This window comes from Gymnodraco acuticeps, unplaced genomic scaffold, assembly GCF_902827175.1.
Source record: "Gymnodraco acuticeps unplaced genomic scaffold, fGymAcu1.1, whole genome shotgun sequence".
NCBI classification, from domain to species: Eukaryota; Metazoa; Chordata; class Actinopteri; order Perciformes; family Bathydraconidae; genus Gymnodraco; species Gymnodraco acuticeps.
Window position 1 is genome coordinate 58972 of NW_022991740.1, and position 23065 is coordinate 82036.

General features: G+C 38.6%; 1 protein-coding gene across 2 annotated transcripts in view; it reads right to left on the bottom strand.

Annotated features, from left to right (window-relative positions):
- The window catches only part of slc38a9 (solute carrier family 38 member 9), a 35293-nt gene extending 15074 nt beyond the window's left edge, over nucleotides 1-20219 (bottom strand). Inside the window, exons 1-6 of one of the 2 annotated variants that reach the window (XM_034199147.1) lie at nucleotides 20071-20219; nucleotides 15868-16014; nucleotides 14960-15089; nucleotides 10321-10439; nucleotides 10157-10220; nucleotides 8416-8509 (exon numbers count right to left, since the gene is read on the bottom strand). In XM_034199147.1, coding sequence (XP_034055038.1) covers nucleotides 8416-8509; nucleotides 10157-10220; nucleotides 10321-10439; nucleotides 14960-15089; nucleotides 15868-15968 — 508 coding nt within the window. In that variant the 5' untranslated portion in view covers nucleotides 15969-16014; nucleotides 20071-20219. Of the gene's footprint in view, nucleotides 1-8415; nucleotides 8510-10156; nucleotides 10221-10320; nucleotides 10440-14959; nucleotides 15090-15867; nucleotides 16027-20070 lie in introns of both variants that reach the window. The other variant, XM_034199148.1, reaches the window with a different exon arrangement.
- Nucleotides 20220-23065: the final 2846 nt, after the last annotated feature.

A 23065-nucleotide genomic window follows, 5' to 3' on the forward strand; every position in this document is an offset into this window, starting at 1 on the left:
GTTGAACTCAAATACCTGTACTTTCTACTTCTTACATGTTGAACTCAAATACCTGTACTTTCTACTTCTTACATGTTGAACTCAAATACCTGTACTTTCTACTTCTTACATGTTGAACTCAAATACCTGTACTTTCTACTTCTTACATGTTGAACCCAAATACCTGTACTTTCTACTTCTTACATGTTGAACACAAATACCTGTACTTTCTACTTCTTACATGTTGAACTCAAATACCTGTACTTTCTACTTCTTACATGTTGAACCCAAATACCTGTACTTTCTACTTCTCACATGTTGAACTCAAATACCTGTACTTTCTACTTCTTACATGTTGAACTCAAATACCTGTACTTTCTACTTCTTACATGTTGAACACAAATACCTGTACTTTCTACATGTTGAACCCAAATACCTGTACTTTCTACTTCTTACATGTTGAACTCAAATACCTGTACTTTCTACTTCTTACATGTTGAACACAATACCTGTACTTTCTACTTCTTACATGTTGAACCCAAATACCTGTACTTTATACTTCTTACATGTTGAACACAAATACCTGTACTTTCTACTTCTTACATGTTGAACACAAATACCTGTACTTTCTACTTCTTACATGTTGAATACAAATACCTGTACTTTCTACTTCTTACATGTTGAATACAAATACCTGTACTTTCTACTTCTTACATGTTGAACTCAAATACCTGTACTTTCTACTTCTTACATGTTGAACACAAATACCTGTACTTTCTACTTCTTACATGTTGAACCCAAATACCTGTACTTTCTACTTCTTACATGTTGAACCCAAATACCTGTACTTTCTACTTCTTACATGTTGAACTCAAATACCTGTACTTTCTACTTCTTACATGTTGAACCCAAATACCTGTACTTTCTACTTCTTACATGTTGAACTCAAATACCTGTACTTTCTACTTCTTACATGTTGAACCCAAATACCTGTACTTTCTACTTCTTACATGTTGAACACAAATACCTGTACTTTCTACTTCTTACATGTTGAACACAAATACCTGTACTTTCTACTTCTTACATGTTGAACCCAAATACCTGTACTTTCTACTTCTTACATGTTGAACCCAAATACCTGTACTTTCTACTTCTTACATGTTGAACTCAAATACCTGTACTTTCTACTTCTTACATGTTGAACCCAAATACCTGTGCTTTCTACTTCTTACATGTTGAACACAAATACCTGTACTTTCTACTTCTTACATGTTGAACTCAAATACCTGTACTTTCTACTTCTTACATGTTGAACTCAAATACCTGTACTTTCTACTTCTTACATGTTGAACCCAAATACCTGTACTTTCTACTTCTTACATGTTGAACACAAATACCTGTACTTTCTACTTCTTACATGTTGAACTCAAATACCTGTACTTTCTACTTCTTACATGTTGAACTCAAATACCTGTACTTTCTACTTCTCACATGTTGAACTCAAATACCTGTACTTTCTACTTCTTACATGTTGAACTCAAATACCTGTACTTTCTACTTCTTACATGTTGAACTCAAATACCTGTACTTTCTACTTCTTACATGTTGAACTCAAATACCTGTACTTTCTACTTCTTACACTTTGAACACAAATACCTGTACTTTCTACTTCTTACATGTTGAACACAAATACCTGTACTTTCTACTTCTTACATGTTGAACACAAATACCTGTACTTTCTACTTCTTACATGTTGAACTCAAATACCTGTACTTTCTACTTCTTACATGTTGAACTCAAATACCTGTACTTTCTACTTCTTACACTTTGAACACAAATACCTGTACTTTCTACTTCTTACATGTTGAACACAAATACCTGTACTTTCTACTTCTTACATGTTGAACACAAATACCTGTACTTTCTACTTCTTACATGTTGAACTCAAATACCTGTACTTTCTACTTCTTACATGTTGAACTCAAATACCTGTACTTTCTACTTCTTACATGTTGAACCCAAATACCTGTACTTTCTACTTCTTACATGTTGAACACAAATACCTGTACTTTCTACTTCTTACATGTTGAACTCAAATACCTGTACTTTCTACTTCTTACATGTTGAACTCAAATACCTGTACTTTCTACTTCTTACATGTTGAACCCAAATACCTGTACTTTCTACTTCTTACATGTTGAACACAAATACCTGTACTTTCTACTTCTTACATGTTGAACACAAATACCTGTACTTTCTACTTCTTACATTTTGAACACAAATACCTGTACTTTCTACTTCTTACATTTTGAACACAAATACCTGTACTTTCTACTTCTTACATTTTGAATACAAATACCTGTACTTTCTACTTCTCACATGTTGAACACAAATACCTGTACTTTCTACTTCTTACATGTTGAACTCAAATACCTGTACTTTCTACTTCTTACATGTTGAACCCAAATACCTGTACTTTCTACTTCTTACATGTTGAACTCAAATACCTGTACTTTCTACTTCTTACATGTTGAACACAAATACCTGTACTTTCTACTTCTTACATGTTGAACCCAAATACCTGTACTTTCTACTTCTTACATGTTGAACCCAAATACCTGTACTTTATACTTCTTACATGTTGAACACAAATACCTGTACTTTCTACTTCTTACATGTTGAACACAAATACCTGTACTTTCTACTTCTCACATGTGTAAAGGAATATTTTAGTCTTGTTAAAGTATATAGAGTTTAGTGACTTGTCCTCGGGAATCTGTTTAATATGGTTGAAGTGTATTCCTGCCTGTAATGTGATCCATAGCTTCTCAGGAAGACACAGGTCAAGAGGTCATCTGATGTCTTGTGGGGGAGAAGCTTGGCTCATGTGGGTTTACAATGCAACGAGTCTTTGTCTCGACATCTGGCATGCATTAAAGGAAAACCCGCGTGTTTTAGGGCCCTCCTCTCTTTTAGGGTATAGATGTGTGCTTGGCGCTTTTTGTCTTCAGAGTTGGCTGGTATCTTACAGGGGAACTGTAATATACTGTGAACTCTCCGGCCGCTCAGGCTCTCAATAAATATCAGTGTATTGACAGGCGAATCCAGTTTCACTCATTTCATGATTGGCTCAACATTGCTGCAAAGAAGTTTTAACTTCACAACATGTTGAACTCAAAAACCTGTACTTTCTACTTCTTACATGTTGAACTCAAATACCTGTACTTTCTACTTCTTACATGTTGAACTCAAATACCTGTACTTTCTACTTCTTACATGTTGAACCCAAATACCTGTACTTTCTACTTCTTACATGTTGAACTCAAATACCTGTACTTTCTACTTCTCACATGTTGAACTCAAATACCTGTACTTTCTACATCTTACATGTTGAACACAAATACCTGTACTTTCTACTTCTCACATGTTGAACTCAAATACCTGTACTTTCTACTTCTTACATGTTGAACTCAAATACCTGTACTTTCTACTTCTTACATGTTGAACACAAATACCTGTACTTTCTACTTCTTACATGTTGAACTCAAATACCTGTACTTTCTACTTCTTACATGTTGAACACAAATACCTGTACTTTCTACATGTTGAACACAAATACCTGTACTTTCTACATGTTGAACTCAAATACCTGTACTTTCTACTTCTTACTTGTTGAACCCAAATACCTGTACTTTCTACTTCTTACATGTTGAACTCAATACCTGTACTTTCTACTTCTTACATGTTGAACTCAAATACCTGTACTTTCTACTTCTTACATGTTGAACTCAAATACCTGTACTTTCTACTTCTTACATGTTGAACTCAAATACCTGTACTTTCTACTTCTTACTTGTTGAACCCAAATACCTGTACTTTCTACTTCTTACATGTTGAACTCAAATACCTGTACTTTCTACTTCTTACATGTTGAACTCAAATACCTGTACTTTCTACTTCTTACATGTTGAACTCAAATACCTGTACTTTCTACTTCTTACATGTTGAACTCAAATACCTGTACTTTCTACTTCTTACATGTTGAACTCAAATACCTGTACTTTCTACTTCTTACATGTTGAACTCAAATACCTGTACTTTCTACTTCTTACATGTTGAACTCAAATACCTGTACTTTCTACTTCTTACATGTTGAACCCAAATACCTGTACTTTCTACTTCTTACATGTTGAACACAAATACCTGTACTTTCTACTTCTTACATGTTGAACTCAAATACCTGTACTTTCTACTTCTTACATGTTGAACCCAAATACCTGTACTTTCTACTTCTCACATGTTGAACTCAAATACCTGTACTTTCTACTTCTTACATGTTGAACTCAAATACCTGTACTTTCTACTTCTTACATGTTGAACACAAATACCTGTACTTTCTACATGTTGAACCCAAATACCTGTACTTTCTACTTCTTACATGTTGAACTCAAATACCTGTACTTTCTACTTCTTACATGTTGAACACAAATACCTGTACTTTCTACTTCTTACATGTTGAACCCAAATACCTGTACTTTATACTTCTTACATGTTGAACACAAATACCTGTACTTTCTACTTCTTACATGTTGAACACAAATACCTGTACTTTCTACTTCTCACATGTGTAAAGGAATATTTTAGTCTTGTTAAAGTATATAGAGTTTAGTGACTTGTCCTCGGGAATCTGTTTAATATGGTTGAAGTGTATTCCTGCCTGTAATGTGATCCATAGCTTCTCAGGAAGACACAGGTCAAGAGGTCATCTGATGTCTTGTGGGGGAGAAGCTTGGCTCATGTGGGTTTACAATGCAACGAGTCTTTGTCTCGACATCTGGCATGCATTAAAGGAAAACCCGCGTGTTTTAGGGCCCTCCTCTCTTTTAGGGTATAGATGTGTGCTTGGCGCTTTTTGTCTTCAGAGTTGGCTGGTATCTTACAGGGGAACTGTAATATACTGTGAACTCTCCGGCCGCTCAGGCTCTCAATAAATATCAGTGTATTGACAGGCGAATCCAGTTTCACTCATTTCATGATTGGCTCAACATTGCTGCAAAGAAGTTTTAACTTCACAACATGTTGAACTCAAAAACCTGTACTTTCTACTTCTTACATGTTGAACTCAAATACCTGTACTTTCTACTTCTTACATGTTGAACTCAAATACCTGTACTTTCTACTTCTTACATGTTGAACCCAAATACCTGTACTTTCTACTTCTTACATGTTGAACACAAATACCTGTACTTTCTACTTCTCACATGTTGAACTCAAATACCTGTACTTTCTACTTCTTACATGTTGAACTCAAATACCTGTACTTTCTACATCTTACATGTTGAACACAAATACCTGTACTTTCTACATCTTACATGTTGAACTCAAATACCTGTACTTTCTACTTCTTACATGTTGAACACAAATACCTGTACTTTCTACATGTTGAACACAAATACCTGTACTTTCTACTTCTTACATGTTGAACTCAAATACCTGTACTTTCTACTTCTTACTTGTTGAACCCAAATACCTGTACTTTCTACATGTTGAACTCAAATACCTGTACTTTCTACTTCTTACATGTTGAACTCAAATACCTGTACTTTCTACTTCTTACATGTTGAACTCAAATACCTGTACTTTCTACTTCTTACATGTTGAACTCAAATACCTGTACTTTCTACTTCTTACATGTTGAACTCAAATACCTGTACTTTCTACTTCTTACATGTTGAACTCAAATACCTGTACTTTCTACTTCTTACATGTTGAACTCAAATACCTGTACTTTCTACTTCTTACATGTTGAACTCAAATACCTGTACTTTCTACATCTTACATGTTGAACACAAATACCTGTACTTTCTACTTCTTACATGTTGAACACAAATACCTGTACTTTCTACATCTTACATGTTGAACTCAAATACCTGTACTTTCTATTTCTTACATGTTGAACACAAATACCTGTACTTTCTACATGTTGAACACAAATACCTGTACTTTCTACTTCTTACATGTTGAACACAAATACCTGTACTTTCTACTTCTTACATGTTGAACTCAAATACCTGTACTTTCTACTTCTTACATGTTGAACACAAATACCTGTACTTTCTACTTCTTACATGTTGAACTCAAATACCTGTACTTTCTACATCTTACATGTTGAACTCAAATACCTGTACTTTCTACTTCTTACATGTTGAACTCAAATACCTGTACTTTCTACATCTTACATGTTGAACTCAAATACCTGTACTTTCTACATCTTACATGTTGAACTCAAATACCTGTACTTTCTACTTCTTACATGTTGAACACAAATACCTGTACTTTCTACTTCTTACATGTTGAACACAAATACCTGTACTTTCTACTTCTTACATGTTGAACTCAAATACCTGTACTTTCTACATCTTACATGTTGAACTCAAATACCTGTACTTTCTACTTCTTACATGTTGAACACAAATACCTGTACTTTCTACATCTTACATGTTGAACTCAAATACCTGTACTTTCTACTTCTTACATGTTGAACACAAATACCTGTACTTTCTACATGTTGAACACAAATACCTATACTTTCTACTTCTTACATGTTGAACACAAATACCTGTACTTTCTACTTCTTACATGTTGAACACAAATACCTGTACTTTCTACTTCTCACATGTTGAACACAAATACCTGTACTTTCTACTTCTTACATGTTGAACTCAAATACCTGTACTTTCTACTTCTTACATGTTGAACTCAAATACCTGTACTTTCTACTTCTTACATGTTGAACTCAAATACCTGTACTTTCTACTTCTTACATGTTGAACTCAAATACCTGTACTTTCTACTTCTTACATGTTGAACTCAAATACCTGTACTTTCTACTTCTTACATGTTGAACTCAAATACCTGTACTTTCTACTTCTTACATGTTGAACCCAAATACCTGTACTTTCTACTTCTTACATGTTGAACACAAATACCTGTACTTTCTACTTCTTACATGTTGAACTCAAATACCTGTACTTTCTACTTCTTACATGTTGAACCCAAATACCTGTACTTTCTACTTCTTACATGTTGAACCCAAATACCTGTACTTTCTACTTCTCACATGTTGAACTCAAATACCTGTACTTTCTACTTCTTACATGTTGAACTCAAATACCTGTACTTTCTACTTCTTACATGTTGAACCCAAATACCTGTACTTTCTACTTCTTACATGTTGAACCCAAATACCTGTACTTTCTACTTCTTACATGTTGAACTCAAATACCTGTACTTTCTACTTCTTACATGTTGAACTCAAATACCTGTACTTTCTACTTCTTACATGTTGAACACAAATACCTGTACTTTCTACTTCTCTCATTTCCCAAACAGCTGGTTCCTTTAGTCTGAATGTGTGTTTGATGCGTGATCATTATTCTTTAGAGTCATTGCGTGCCTATTGATTTGAACACGATCCGTGTATCCATCATTTCCTGGTCTTCTCTAAAGAAGAGGGACCAATGGAAACGTTGTCATGTTGCCGTTGTTCAGCATGGAAACATTCATTAGCTAACAATGACATTATTGTTCTATTAATATAAAGGGAGGTCAGGTACTCTTTAAAGCAGCTGCTAGTTATGGGTACTTTTTACTGAAGTACATTTCAAAGCCTCTTTACTTTGACTTGAGTAGAGAAGTTTAGTCAGTACTTCTACTTTACCAGAGTATTTTTAAACACGAGTATGTGTACTTCTACTTGAGTAAAGGATGTGTGGACTTTTGACATCTCTGATGCTAAGTACACTCTACCAGATAAGAGTCAGCACTTTTGTAAAGGATACACACAAGGGTTTTTGTAAAGGGTGTATGACAAAATGGAGGCCTACACCTTTCCTACAATCACTACAAATAATCAGCTGAAACAATTCTCACAATGTCTAACTCTCACACTGTTGGCATAAGAAGACACACACCTCTCTGACTTTGTCCAACACACTAATTTAACCCCAAAAAAATCTCACGCTGAATGTGAGAAAGCCACAGAGCTTCTCCTCGATAGAAGATAATCTATGGAGCAAATACGTACAATAATCCAATAACAAACACTACAACAACAACGTGCTGGTGCTTGGAGACAATATGGACTTTACTTGGAAGAGTTGGCGGACTATACACTGGGGCTAAGACCCTGCGGAGGAGGAGGAGGAGGAGGACCTGGTTTCGATCCGACCACGGGACCCTTTACACCATTTCAATATTTGTTTTTAAAAAGGACTCTACATTGGCTGTAGTGTATTCCCAGAACAGCTTTTCTGATTTCATGTTCTAGAGAAATGAAAGTGTCTCAAAGGGAAAAACATTATAATAATAAATAATAAAGAGATATATTTTAGACTAATGGACAATTTATTAAAAGACTCGAGCAGAATAACTTACGTATAGCTTTTGGTGATTTGAGGACGATGTAACAGCAGTAGAGCATCAGCAGGCCGGTGAGGATGAGGATGATGATCCCCAGAGTGAAACCAGCCTGGAATATACAGCAGATAGTAAATGGTAAATGTGCTGAAGCTCTTTTCCAGTCCTTACGACCCCCCAAAATATTTTGGACTGTTTATTTCTAGTGTCTTAATTTCTCTAATGTACATTGTCTTTCTATGCTGCTGCAACGCAAACATTTCCCAATTTGGGATCAATCCTCTTCAATGGCTGTGCCAAGTTGCTGGATATTGGCAGGAACTGGAACACGCTGTCGTATACGCCGATCCAGAGCATCCCAAACATGCTCAATGGGTGACATGTCCGGTGAGTATGCTGGCCATGCAAGAGCTGGGATGTTTTCAGCCTCCAGGAATTGTGTACAGATCCTTGCAACATGGGGCCGTGCATTATCATGCTGCAACATGAGGTGATGGTCGTGGATGAATGGCACAACAATGGGCCTCAGGATCTCGTCACGGTATCTCTGTGCATTCACAATGCCATCAATAAAATGCACCTGTGTTCGTCGTCCATAACATACGCCTGCCCATACCACCACCATGGGCCACTCGATTCACAACATTGACATCAGAAAACCGCTCACCCACACGACGCCACACACGCTGTCTGCCATCTGCCCTGCAGTGAAAACCGAGATTAATCCGTGAAGAGAACACCTCTCCAACGAATGTAAGCATTTGCCCACTCAAGTCGGTTATGACGACGAACCGGAGTCAGGTCGAGACCCCGATGAGGACGACGAGCATGCAGATGAGCTTCCCTGAGACGGTTTCTGACAGCTTGTGCAGAAATTCTTTGGTTATGCAAACCGATTGTTGCAGCGGCTGTCCGAGTGGCTGGTCTCAGACGATCTTGGAGGTGAACATGCTGGATGTGGAGGTCCTGGGCTGGTGTGGTTACACGTGGTCTGCGGTTGTGAGGCCGGTTGGATGTACTGCCAAATTCTCTGAAACGCCTTTGGAGACGGCTTATGGTAGAGAAATGAACATTCAATTCACGGGCAACAGCTCTGGTGGACATTCCTGCTGTCAGCATGCCAATTGCACGCTCCCTCAAAACTTGCGACATCTGTGGCATTGTGCTGTGTGATAAAACTGAACATTTCAGAGTGGCCTTTTATTGTGGCCAGCCTAAGGCACACCTGTGCAATAATCATGCTGTCTAATCAGCACCTTGATATGCCACACCTGTGAGGTGGGATGGATTATCTCGGCAAAGGAGAAGTGCTCACTATCACAGATTCTTTCAGATTTGTGAACAATATTTGAGAGAAATGGTTATTTTGTGTTTATAGAAAATGTTTTAGATCTTTGAGTTCATCAAGAAAAATGGGAGCAAAAACAAAAGTGTTGCATTTATATTTTTGTTCAGTGTATCTACCTACCTGTCCATCTATCCATCCATCCATCCATCTGCCTACATTAACCTGCCTGCCTGCCTACATTAACAGCCGCTTCAGAAGGCAAACCAATACAACTTTTTAAAAACAGAACGTGGAAATATAACAACAGAAATGAGCACAACTTGTTAATGAGGCACTCCTAAGTATCTTGCCAAGAACAAGGTACTTCACATATCCAGATTTAGGTGAATTCAAAGAGCACATCCTGCAGAATAACTAAGGTCAATACGCAGCAGGTCATGTTTAAGGAGTATGAGTAGTAAAGCGATTCACCTGCTTTATACCCCAAGGTATGCTGAGTATAGATGTTCCCATCATTGTGTTCCATATAGCAAATCTGCAAAGTTGAGATGAAAGCAAGGTCAGAATGAAAGCAGTCGGAGTATGAAGAGCACATTTAGCTCAGGGTGATGGACTGTTCAGCTGACGGGGCTTACATGGTGATGATACTGGGGTTTTTAGAGGAGTGGTCGCTGCCTGTCACCTTGAAAGCTGTCCCCAGTGGGCTGTAGATGTAGATCTCCTCTGTGTGCGGGATCACATGGTCTGGAGGACTCTGAAGGGGAAAGAAAACAGAATTTATTTATTTTTATTCCCCACATGGCAGTTATTTTAAAAAGGTACCCTATCATGCTATTTTTAGGCAATAGCATAGGTCTCAGATATATACAAATATATAAAAAACATGTCTATGAAGTGTTTTGCTCAAAATACCAAACAGATCACCCATTCTAGCCATGCCTCATATCCCTCTATTTCCCTTCCTGTTTCAAAAGTGCTGATTTGGGGTATAAAGCTTTAAAAAAATAAAATTTGATAAAAGAGGAGGGGTCTGAGCTCATGCGGGACCCGGCAGCTACTGTCTAAACTAAATGCTGCCGTGATGAAACGCCATAGCATGGATTATCAAGGATTCTCTCTGAAACAGTTTGGAGCTCAAAGGCTTTCTCTCTTGCCGGTTATACCACAAGGTGAGTTCCTTTTTACTTCCTGCTTCTTCACACACATGCTCTCCAGTACAGGTTAGCTCTGAGTGTTAGCGATGCTAATGTAAACACCGACCATATTACGTCCAAAGCAGTCGGGCATTGTTTCTGATAGCAACGTTTCTGATTGGGCCGTGGGTCCACATTTCAGATATTACGTCATATCGGACGCAAATCTGGATCAGCTCCGTTGTTCCCCGTTTTTAGAGATTTGGGTACGGAGGAAAAGAGAGAGGGTTTTATTTTCTGACGCTGCGTGAGTTCCCCGACACACCGGGGACACATGTTTATGTATAAAAGACATCAAGAAGTGCATTTTGCCTGATAGGTCCCCTTTAAAAACAAAACATGTACACTTATACTGTTGTTTTTTTTATAGCGCATGGTGGAAGGAGCAGGGAGAAGAAAATCTTATTTTACCTGCCTCTTAAAAATAATGAAATAACCATAACAATTAAAAATAAAAGCAATATTCTTTCAGTCACAGTTGCTTACAAATACTGAAACATAAAACCAGAACACAATCAAAAGCCAACTTCATACTGTCTAAAATTAAGACTTTATGTACACTTTGTCCGGAGGAATTTCTTGGGTTACAATCTTGTGCAAACTCTTTACAAGTAGTAAATATATGTACAGTGTTTCCCACAGAATTGTGATTCTATTAACCTATTCGGGTGGCCCACGCATCTACCCCCCAATTAAGAAAATACATGCAAGTTCATGGCTACTGTAGACAACGTTCTTGTTGCTCTGTGTTGCGTTGTTAATGAGTGAGACACACCGGAGTTGAGGATCTGCAGGGTTTATTCTCTCAAAAATATAATTTACAATTTAGACATTTAGCACCTTATTCCAAAGCGACTTACAATGACCAATCAGAGGGACATTCTCCCTGGAGTAACTGAGAGCTAAGTGCCTTACTCAAGGGCACACTAGTAGTGGTGTTCTAGGCGGGATTTGAACTCGCAACCTTCCGATCTTCAGCCCACCTCACTATTCATTAGACCACCAAAATAAAAAATGGTGGCCCCCCACAAATAAATCAATGTATGGGAAACACTGTATGTATATAATATCCTGCTTTATACTTTGTTTACTGTAAACTGGTATTTCAACATGTATATTTTCTACTTTTTTATTGCTGTTTTAAGATGTTTATATTTTAGAATTCTTCATTTCTACTCTTGTGCGTTCACACCAGCCTATAGTCCGGTTGAATCGAACCCTGGGGCGTTTAGCCGCTTGGTGCGGTTCATTTGGGTCGGTGTGAACACAATCCGAGACCTCTGAAGTGAACTAAACAACCGGACTCTGGTCCGCTAAAATAGGTGGTCTCGGAGCGCTTGCTTGCGAACTCTGGAGCGGTTCATCGCTGGTGTGAACGCAGTCCGCACCAAAACACAGGAAGCGTAGTATTTACGTGCCACAAGAACGCGGATGTCTTCAAAATCTTTCGTCATCCGCGGTTGTTAATTTAAAGAGTGAAGCAGAATGAAGTGTTGAACAGTGTCGTGTAAAGTAAAAAGGCTCCGTCAACTACATAAAAGTAAGAACACCTGTCGTCGGTGAAACGCCCCTGCTTACTGCGTTGTCTGATTATATAACCATATGCGCGGGCCGCTAGTGTCTGTTGATCTCTAGATTAACAGCAGCATGAGAATAACCTGCCGAAAGTGCCGATGCTCCATGGCGGAGGCTCCGGTAGAAATTGTCGGGATTTGCGTTTTTTTACCCCCTTAATGGAGGCTGTGGCTCAGTGGGTAGTGTGCTGGACTTCAAATCAGGGGGTCACAGGTTCAAACCCCACTGCAGCCAGCATGTCGTTGTGTCCCTGGGCAAGACGCTTCACCCCAAATTGCTCCTGTGGGGATTGCCCACAGTACCGAATGTATGTAAGTCGCTTTGGATAAAAGCGTCTAACAAGTGACCTGTAATGTAATGTCTGACCAATGGGTGAACAGCATTTCCGAGCACATGACTTGTGTTTAAAGTTTATAGTCCGTTTGAGTTTTGCCGTGTGAACGCAAACCGAACCTTCTGGAAAATGAAGCAATGGAACAAACGTCTGGTGCACCAGAGAAGCGGCTATGAGGTGTGAATGCGACCTAAATTTCTCTTATGTGCAATGCCTTGTCTGTTATGCTGCTGCAACGCAAACATTTCCCAAATTGGGATCAATAAAATACATCTTATCTTATAGAGTACAAAAGGTTTTTATGAAAATAAAGGCATACATACGTTACATATGTCAGAGAAACAATAACATCTTAGGGAAACATAACCACATCCTAACCTTTATCTGAAACTGAGAGCCAAAACGTGTCTGTCACACAAATTAAGAGTTTAAAAAAGCCTCTCACTATGTACTCGGTGTCAATTTAAAAGCTTGAATGGAGGAAATTACAAAAATCTCATGGTCCACTATAATAACCATAACCACACAGGAAATAAACGTGTTGCGTGGTTATTGCCTGGGTTACAATCTTTCATTCATCGAAAAACGTCTGATATGTCAAGAGGTTATAATGTTGACATCATGCCATAGATGTCAATGTATTGAGTTGCAGAGATAGCTACTGAAATTAGCATGCTAACTGATTAGTCCCGTCCTGTCTTGACATACCACTTGTCCCGCTGTAGTCTGTGACCTCATTTGGGCCCAAACATACTTTGTTCCACATTGGGAAAAGGATTGAATCGATTGGGGGCAGGGCTCGAGGAAAACACTTGCTCTTTGGCCCCAGATTGTTGTACTGGGTAGTCAGGCCAATGCGCAACTATCAGAGGAATGAACGGGGCCCTGCTTGAAACACCATATCCAATTCTCTCTATACATCCATGATCATGATAAGTGGTCCCTGGCCATGACAACTACGGTAAAGCCCCTGTCACACTGTCCCGAAATGTACACCCGATGGACACACGAATATGGAATTGTGAATTTCGCACGAAGATGGCCCCGAACCACACACGAAGGCAACATTTACATTACATTTAAGACATACAACTGCAACGAAAGTAACACAAACAATTATGTTACAGTACTATGATACTGTACTGATATCTTCAGACTTTGTTCTTTACTTTCTCCGTCTTTATATGTAGAAGACATTACGTTTTCTCCGTCATGTTGTTTCCATAGCAACAACAACTTCCTGTCAACTCGCCTTCAAAATAATATATTATATCCTTTTTAGTTTCACAGAACACAAGTTGGGTTATTTACATAATATGTTTACATGATTTTGTTGTGCAATAAAAAACCCGATGGACACACGATAAAGGAAATGTTCAAATTCTGCTCTGATCGTAGCAACATCGGGCCATTCGTGAGGGCATCTTAAGCCTTCGTATGACCGCCGGTGGACTTTCTAAGGCTCCGGCAGCAACTTCGTGAGCGGTGGCAAAATCTTTGGCATGTCAAAAAATAAGGTTCATTTTCGTGTTGAATTCGTGTGTCAATTGTGCCCTTCGTAAGGCCATCGTGAGGGCATCGTGTTATCATCGGTGCCATCGGGCATTCGCCCCGATCAGAGTGAGGGCGAATGCACCGATGATAACACGAAGATGACACGATTTGACAAGATGCCCTCACGAGTGCCTTACGAAGTTGCCGCTCACGAAGTTGCTGCCGGAGCCTGAGAAACTCCACCGGCGGTCATACGATGGCTTAGATGCCCTCACGAATGGCCCGATGTTGCTACGATCACAGCCGAATTTGAACATTTCCTTTATCGTGTGTCCATCGGGTGTCAATTCCGGGACAGTGTGACAGGGGCTTTAAGGTTAGTTTATTTGTACAGCACATTTTAAGACACAGAGGCAATTAAAAGTGCTTCACGCAGGCATTTAACGCATAATGATTTAAAAATAATTTTTAAAAAGGCGATAAAATAATGGTTGCAGCGAGAAGTGCAATAATAAGACACGGTTATAGCATCTCAGGATAGGCAGTATTAAAAAGAAACCTAAATTTAAAAGAACCCAGGGTTTGGGCGGACCTCAGATTTTCAGGCAGTTTGCTCCAGGCTTGTGGTGCATAAAAGCTAAAAGCTCAAAACTAGTGATTAGCAGTGATGAGACTTACTAGCAGTCTGTCAGAGGAGGCGGTCAGCCGGCTGTAATAATGCACTCTGCTGTTGAGGATGGCCGCCTCAGCAGAGACCCTCTCCTGCGGGACGTCACCCACGATGTTCCTGGGCTCCACGTAGAAAGGTCTAAAAAAAGTAGAGGAAAATAACGTCAATTAAGGAATTCAGTTTTTCATAGTCCATTAAATCTAACATACCAAGGACTCTTTAAAACCAGCTGTAGGAGCCAAAGTGCTGAGTTAGCCTGTTTTTATAGTTGTATTATTCCCATTATTTGTTTACACCACACACAGTGGTAATTAGTAGTGTCAGGTTTGGTATATGTGCTTTACAGTATGTCCTAGAAAGCTAGTTGGCCACTGCGAAATAGCTAACTGGATTAAAACTCACACACAGTACTAATACTCAGGTGGTACAGGACACACACATTCAACTTCTCAGTATTTGCTTGCCATGAGGGTACACACACACACACACACACACACACACACACACACACACACACACACACACACACACACACACACACCACACACACACACACACACACACACACACACACACACACCACACACACACACACCACCTACACACACACACCTACACACACACACACCACACACACACACACAACACACACAACACACACACACACACACACACACACACACACACACACACACACCACACACACACACACACACACACACACACACACACCACACACACACACACCCACACACACACACACCCACACGTGTCTGTTGACTGGTATTAAAGCTGTCATTATAGAGTCTACCCCCTCTTTCGTATTGAACATGACCCTCAGTGTGTGTCTGCATTATTCTGTCACGCAGGCGCAGTGCTGGTGATATTGTGATATTGATCGGTGTCGTGTTTCTACCTTTTAGCCCTGAAGTCCAGGGAGTCCGTGGAGCCTCTCTGGGAATAGCTCTCTACCGTCTGCTGCTCGGAGCTCAGCAGAGGCCTGCACTCGTCCTCCATGATGCCTCAGACGTTCAGCTACAGCCTCCCAACGCTCATCACCTGACTGGGAGGAAGCATGTTGTAAAATATAATCAGTAACTGGCACACAGCAGCCGTAAAACATGCAATATTTATGTCGAACAGTCGGTAAGTGCACGAGCATGAAGTCACAGTAAAGGAATTACTTTCTACTTGCTGTGTGAAGCCGTTGTATATTTGTGGTGTAGTACTTTGTTTATTTGTAATTTTCTGTGCATTTAACTCCACATATTAAAGACAGTCATCCTATTTCTTCTCAGATAGACTACGTACGTTGACCTGACTGTAGTATAAAAACAGGAAACATTGCTTAGCGTAGCCTAAGGTGGGCAATAAGACAGTAAACATCGTCAAAACTGCATACAATTACATTTCGTTTGTATTCATCATAGCATCTAACCCAATGAAGCCTAGACATATTTCCTTATTCTCTCTTCATCATTTCACTTACAACTGTTATGTTCACACTGCATCAAAGTTATACAAATACTAAAATACTTCAAAGACGCATATGTAGTGTTTTGTAATCCCCACTTCGATTTGTCAGACTACAAATGGCGTGGCACCTCTATTTCAGGGATGCCAATTATGTTCCACTTATATCGCCAAAAGAGTCGAACGTAAAGCCGAAAGACGCATATCCCCTTTGCTTTTGTTATACCTATATATAGTACCATCGGTGCAAAAGAAACTGTCACATTTCAGGTCATATTGCCCACCCCTAGCCCCCTGATGCTCTGTGTCTAAGAGCTGTAAACCACTGGGGGATCTGTTTTTGGAGGAACTAAATCAAAAGCTAATTTCACTTGATTTTAAGTTTTGATTTGAAATTGTGACACCCTGCTCAGGACCCGAGGCATCACAGTGTTCGGTGTTTGGGTGAGGGGTTCTCAAGATAAACCACACCCAACAATACAACAGGAAAATCACTCAGACTGTTGAAAAGCAGGCATCGTTTTTGAGCATTTTCTAAAATTGCCACAACAATGCTGACCTTACTGCCGTGGCATTCTAGCTAGTAATCACTTTGCCTGGGTATAATTCAAGGCTCTAAATAAATGAGTGGTATATACAAGTATTTGACTTGTTGCCGCTTCTTTAACACTTATATTCTGAAGCAGAGTGATTCAGATGTTTCCTTTAATCAGGTGTGAAGATGGTTTATTGCATACATTCGATAGGAGGACCTCTAGTGGCGCTGCAGTGATCTCGACAGGAGACACACAAACTGGTTTCAGAGTTCTTTAGGTTCACACAAAGGAGCTTTAAGAGACCAAATGGTTCTGATCCAGACTCCAGGACCCCCCCTTCCTCTTCCTCTTCAAGCTCAGCGAGTCACAGAGCCACGGCCCCCTGATGTTTGTCATGTTTTTACTTATTGTTCATGTATAATATAAAGATTTGATTCCATTCTATGGCGTTCTTGTGATGATACTAGATAGTCTTTTCCTGGTTTTAAGGCAGCATTACAGTGACGTCATCATCATTCCCTGAACTTACTAGACTACTGTTAAAGCTGATGTTTGATATGCCTTTGTCATTAAATCCACATTACTGATAAATATGTATGTCATTCTGAAAGTATTTAGTAAACGCAAATGGGACACCAAATTATACAATATTGTGTCAAAATGACATTGAGGTATTCGGTTAATTACTGTTGTATTTTCATCTTTATACAACTTGATGAAGTTTAAGTTTTACACTATTTAAAATGTTAATAGTCTTGAGATGTTGATCAGGTGAACAACATGTCAGCATAAAGGTTTTACTGTACGGTATTCACTGTATGGTTATTATTTTTAAGCATTCTTCCTATAAAAATAAAAATATTTTTACTATAAAATAGGGTATTTTTATTTATTTTTGAGCTTTTAAGGTTCTTTGTATATTTGTATTTGCTGTAAATGCTTGTCTTTTTAATTCTAAATATATTTCTTTAAACTTATTTTCTTAGATTGTTTATGTTTGCTCCACCAGACACCAGTGTGTGTAAACTACTTGGTAGGGCTGCACAATATATCGTGTCGTGACGATAATCGCGATATGCGAATGCGCGATATTCACAACGCAGGAAGTGCGACTTATTTTTGTATTTATTTAATCTTTTTTTTTTTTAGGACGTGTGATATTAAGTAGGCAAATTAACTCAAACACGTCATGTTACAATTATTTTTGCTGCTTGCTACAAAAGGAAAACTCACGTCAGGGTTACTTGAGTGAGTGACATGCCGGCTCTGCATGCACAGCAAACCACCAATCACAATCAAATCTCCAAAGCAAACGGACCCGGTGATTAAAAGGTAAAAACACTGAATAAAGTAGTTTCATGTGTTTCTCCAGGGCAGTTCGGCGCTGCGAACCGAGCTAGCTTAGCTTGATGAAAAAAATAGCAATTGCGTAGCATTACAGTTCAAGAAAATATGGTTTGCGGACAAAGAAAACTGCCTTTTCTTCAATTCCTGTATCTTTTCATATCGCAATATATATCGCAGGGGAAGAAAATATCGCAATGTCAGTTTTTTCCAATATCGTGCAGCTCTAGTACCTGGCAAACAACTTGATTCTGAATCTGCAATTGTATTATTACACATTAAACACAATTACATTGCTACTTGTTAACCATGCTGTACATATCTGTTATTTGTTTTTTACTTATTGTGTTACTAATAACGTGTGCCAGTCTATTCTCCTCACTTTATCTGCTGTTGTAATAATGTACATTTCCCGGTTGCGGGACGAATAAAGCATTTCTGATACTGATTGTTAAAGACGTTGGTGCTACACAAATAAAGCTTTATACAAATGTAAAAACCTGCTACTTTAGAGACATGTCCATGTTAGAAACCACAGTGTGTTATCTGCAGCAGAGGAAGCATATTGTAGCAGCTGAGTCATTCGCTGACAGGACAAACAGCTCTTCCTGCCAACATGCTACAGATCACGTGACACACACACAGCTGGGAGATACACAGGGTTTGTTCAAACACTGGCTCTACTTTACATACAATCAATCAATCAATCAATCAATCAATCAATCTTTTATAGCCCAATATCACAAATGTTACATTTGTCTCAGTGGACTTCACAGTTTGTACAGAAACTACGAACACATACTATAATACTGTTGTGCTAGTGGAGGAATTGTACTGAGTAACCAAGTATCTACTATCTATCTACTCAAGTACTGTACTGTCTGTACTTAAGTACAGTTTTGAGGTACTTGAGTATTTCCATGTAATGCTACTTTGTGCTTTCACTCCACTACATGTATTTAATACCTTTAGTTACTTCACAGATGTGGATGAATGATGTGAAATCTAATCAAGTGTTGAATCAGACTTTAGTTCCACCTGGAGTAAATCCACCAGCTACCCTGCAGAATACAAAGTCATTCAAACTAGCTGCACCTTTACCAGCTTTGAGAACACTTTAATGATCAATCATTATAAAACACATCATATATATTATTCTGAAATGGACCAATCTGCACAACGACTACTTTTACTGTAGCTACTTTCACTATATTTTGATGAGAATACTTTTCTACTTTTACTTGAGGAACATTTTGAATGCATGCCTTTTACTGTGACAGAGTATTCCTACACACACAATATATGTGTACTTCTACTCAAGTACAATATCTGAGTACTTCTCTCAGCTCTGTGTGAAACTGAGACTCCAACGTAAAGCAGGAAATTACTAAAGTAAGAAACAGCTGAGTCTACAAATCTCTTCTCTTCCCGGGTGTCTACTTTCTGTTCCCTCTGTTCCCTTGGTGAACATTAACTAACTTATCCAGGTAGAAACACATGCTAGCTAAGCCTTGACATTAATTAGCTCACACACTGTCATTATATCTTAGCATAGTTAACAATATATATGCAGCATTCGTGCCAAAGTGTGCAGTGAAGCTCCTATTGTCTTCAGCTCATCTCAGGTGTGCTGCATCAGCAAATGTCACAGCCAGCAAGTTGCAATAACGTCACTAAAAATACTAAAAAGCACCAGACGTAAACACACAGTGCTAAAGTACTCTTCCCAGATAAATACAGTAGAGACAATGTGAGTAGCAGCTTACTGATACTGGATACAGCCCGAGTGGTAGTCAAATAAGGATATTCCCTCTGCTGAGATACGAGCTGAGCGTCTGGTTGTTATTCCTGCTTCTTCTTCTTCTTCTGCTTTTCTTGGCTTTGTATTTCCTCTTCTTCTAAGGTTTTATTAGGAACGTGACACTCCACAGCGCCACGTGCTGAGCGGCATGTGCGCGTGCAACTGCAACAACACATGTGGGAAAACGTCACACTTCCTTTGCTGATTACACAATTTAGACTAGGTTGAAGAAGTACTCACATCTTGTACTTGAGTAAAAGTATAAACACCAAAGAGTACTCTGTTACAAGTAAAAGTCCTGTTTTCAAAATGTCACTCAAGTAAAAGTACACAAGTATTGGAGAATATACTTAATAAACAAAAGTATAGTCATTGTGCAGATTGGTCCATTTCAGAATAATATATAGGGGAGAAGGGGGTAAATTGAGCCAGTGGGTAAATTGAACCACCCCCTGTAACCAGGCAACGCCAAGTGACCAGAAATTATGCAAGCTCCACCCATTTCTCATTTCCTGTGAAAGAGAGATACTCATTGTGGTCTGGTTGTAATTAAACATTTTTACAAAAAACCGTGTTTTGCTTGTCAAAGTACATTTTCTAGATGTCAGCTATATCGGCTGACATGTAAAAAAAAAGTATCCAGGTTTAAACACATATATTGTATATGTTGATGTGTTGGCAGCGTATTAAACCTTGTGAATCATTAAGCTAAAGATGACTCTGAATTTGAATGCTAGGCTATTTTTTCTAAAATGGTGGCTATGGGGTAAAGTGAACCATGGGCCTTGGGGTAAGTTGAGCCAGTTTTTCAATGGAGAAATTAATGAAAGTAGGCCAAGTTGATAATAAGAGCTCATTGTAGGCTACATTTAAAGTTGAATTTACCCTGTGTTTGATTGGTAAGATGTATGAAATTGTATCATTTGTATGCTTACTTTTCCTTTTAACATGTTAAAAAAAATCAATTAATTCAATCGAAATTTATATTACAAATATTTGAAAAACTAAGCTTGTATTTGGTTTGTTATTTATTGTTTATAGTTACCTTTAAGATGTGTTGTAGGTATGCCCAGGTTTGAACAGTGGTTCAATGTACCCCCTGACCTGGATCAACTTACCCCTACACTGGGGCAAGTTGAGCCACAAGACTTTTTTTTAGAAGTAATATTTTCACTGCCCTTGATCAAATATAAATTCTTATCATTGCCATTGATAGGAGACATCCTGAATTATAGGTGTGTGTTTTCATTTGTACTATGTGTCATTTCTCCTTGCTTAGAGGACAGCATAACTCAAATATGGCTCAATTTACCCCACTCTCCCCTACGATGTTTTATAATTATTGGTGCATTAAAGTGTTATCAAAGCTGGTAAAGGTGCAGCTAGTTTGAATGACTTTCACATCAGTAATCCAAATCTGTAAAGTAACTAAAGGTATTAAATAAATGTAGTGGGGTAAAAGTACACCACTGAACCGTAGTGGAGTAGAAGGAGCATAAAGAGGTTATACTGAGATAAAGTACAAGTATCTCAAAACTGTCTTTGAGTACAGTACTTGAGTACATCTACTACTTAGAATATAATTGGGAGGGACGAAACCCTCTTTAATGGTCACACATGCAGAGCACCCAGCACACACAGTGACATGTGTTCTCTGCTTTTAACCCATCCTAGTACCAGGAGTCTAGTACTAGGAGCAGCTATTGTACAGCGCCCGGGGAGCAATGGGAGGGAGGGGGGAAGGGGGGTGTCCGGTGCCTTGATCAAGGGCACCACGGCAGGGCAGGAGGTGAACTGGGACCTCTCCAAGTAGCAGTCCACTCTCCATATGTTAGGTCTGGTCGGGGACTGAAATGATGATATCAAAAGTTAGGAAACCGCTGACAGCAAATTCAGTGTCTCATTTTAGGTCAGGATTTCACTTCACCCCTTTGATGACAGTGAGACAGACCTGAGGTGAACTTGTACATTAAAAGGTCTTTTATGGGTCTTTTTCCTAAACTCCACACAGGAAGTTAAAGCTCCATATCAGGGCTGTCACTGTCACAGCTGATACTGCTGATCAAGAGCCGGGAGATAAGGCCTTCTCAGGAGGAGGTGAACCCACTGAGTAAACCTACGTCACGTCTGGGGTCTTCATGACCTCCATGACATCAGCGTTTCTCAAATCCAGTCTGAGGAATTTTGCTTTAAACGGTTTGTTATATTTCCTGATTCCCCTTGAAATCCCATCCACTGTTCCATAAATAACTTTGAGTAACACATACATTTTTATTGATTTAATAACATTTATTTATGTTATTTATTTATTTACTTGTTTGTTTATTTATTTACTTATTTATTTACTTATTTTATTTATTTACTTGTTTATTTATTTACTTATTTGTTTTATTTATTTTATTTTACTTATTTATTTTATTTACAAAGGTTAATATTGATATTATTTTCTTTCATTTACTTTCTCTCCCGACCTCTTTTTCTTGTCTGCCCTCTCCTTTACCAATACTCAGAAACACAAAAACAGAATGTATGTTATATCTGTATCTTACATATATTTATGTATATGTGTGTGTATATAAAGTATATATAATACATGATTGTAAAATAAGAAATATTAGCTTTTTAGCGGCTTCTATAACACTATTTTCTGAAGTAAAGTGATTCAGACTTTTCCTTTCAGACAGAATGCAGTAGGTGTATTTCAAACCTCAGATAGGAGGACCTCTAGTGGCGCTACAGACATTTCAGAGTTCTGCAGATTCTCACAGAGGAGCGTTAAGAGACCAAACGGTTCTGATCCAGACAACACAGGAAGGTTGTTACTTGCTTCCTCGTGGAGACATTTCCAAATGTAGAAAACGACACCTTCATTTAAGTTCCTGTGGATTTCATGTGTGTGAGTTACACTTGAGAACATGTTCACTTTTAATCATTATGACCCGAGCCATTTTTACAGAATA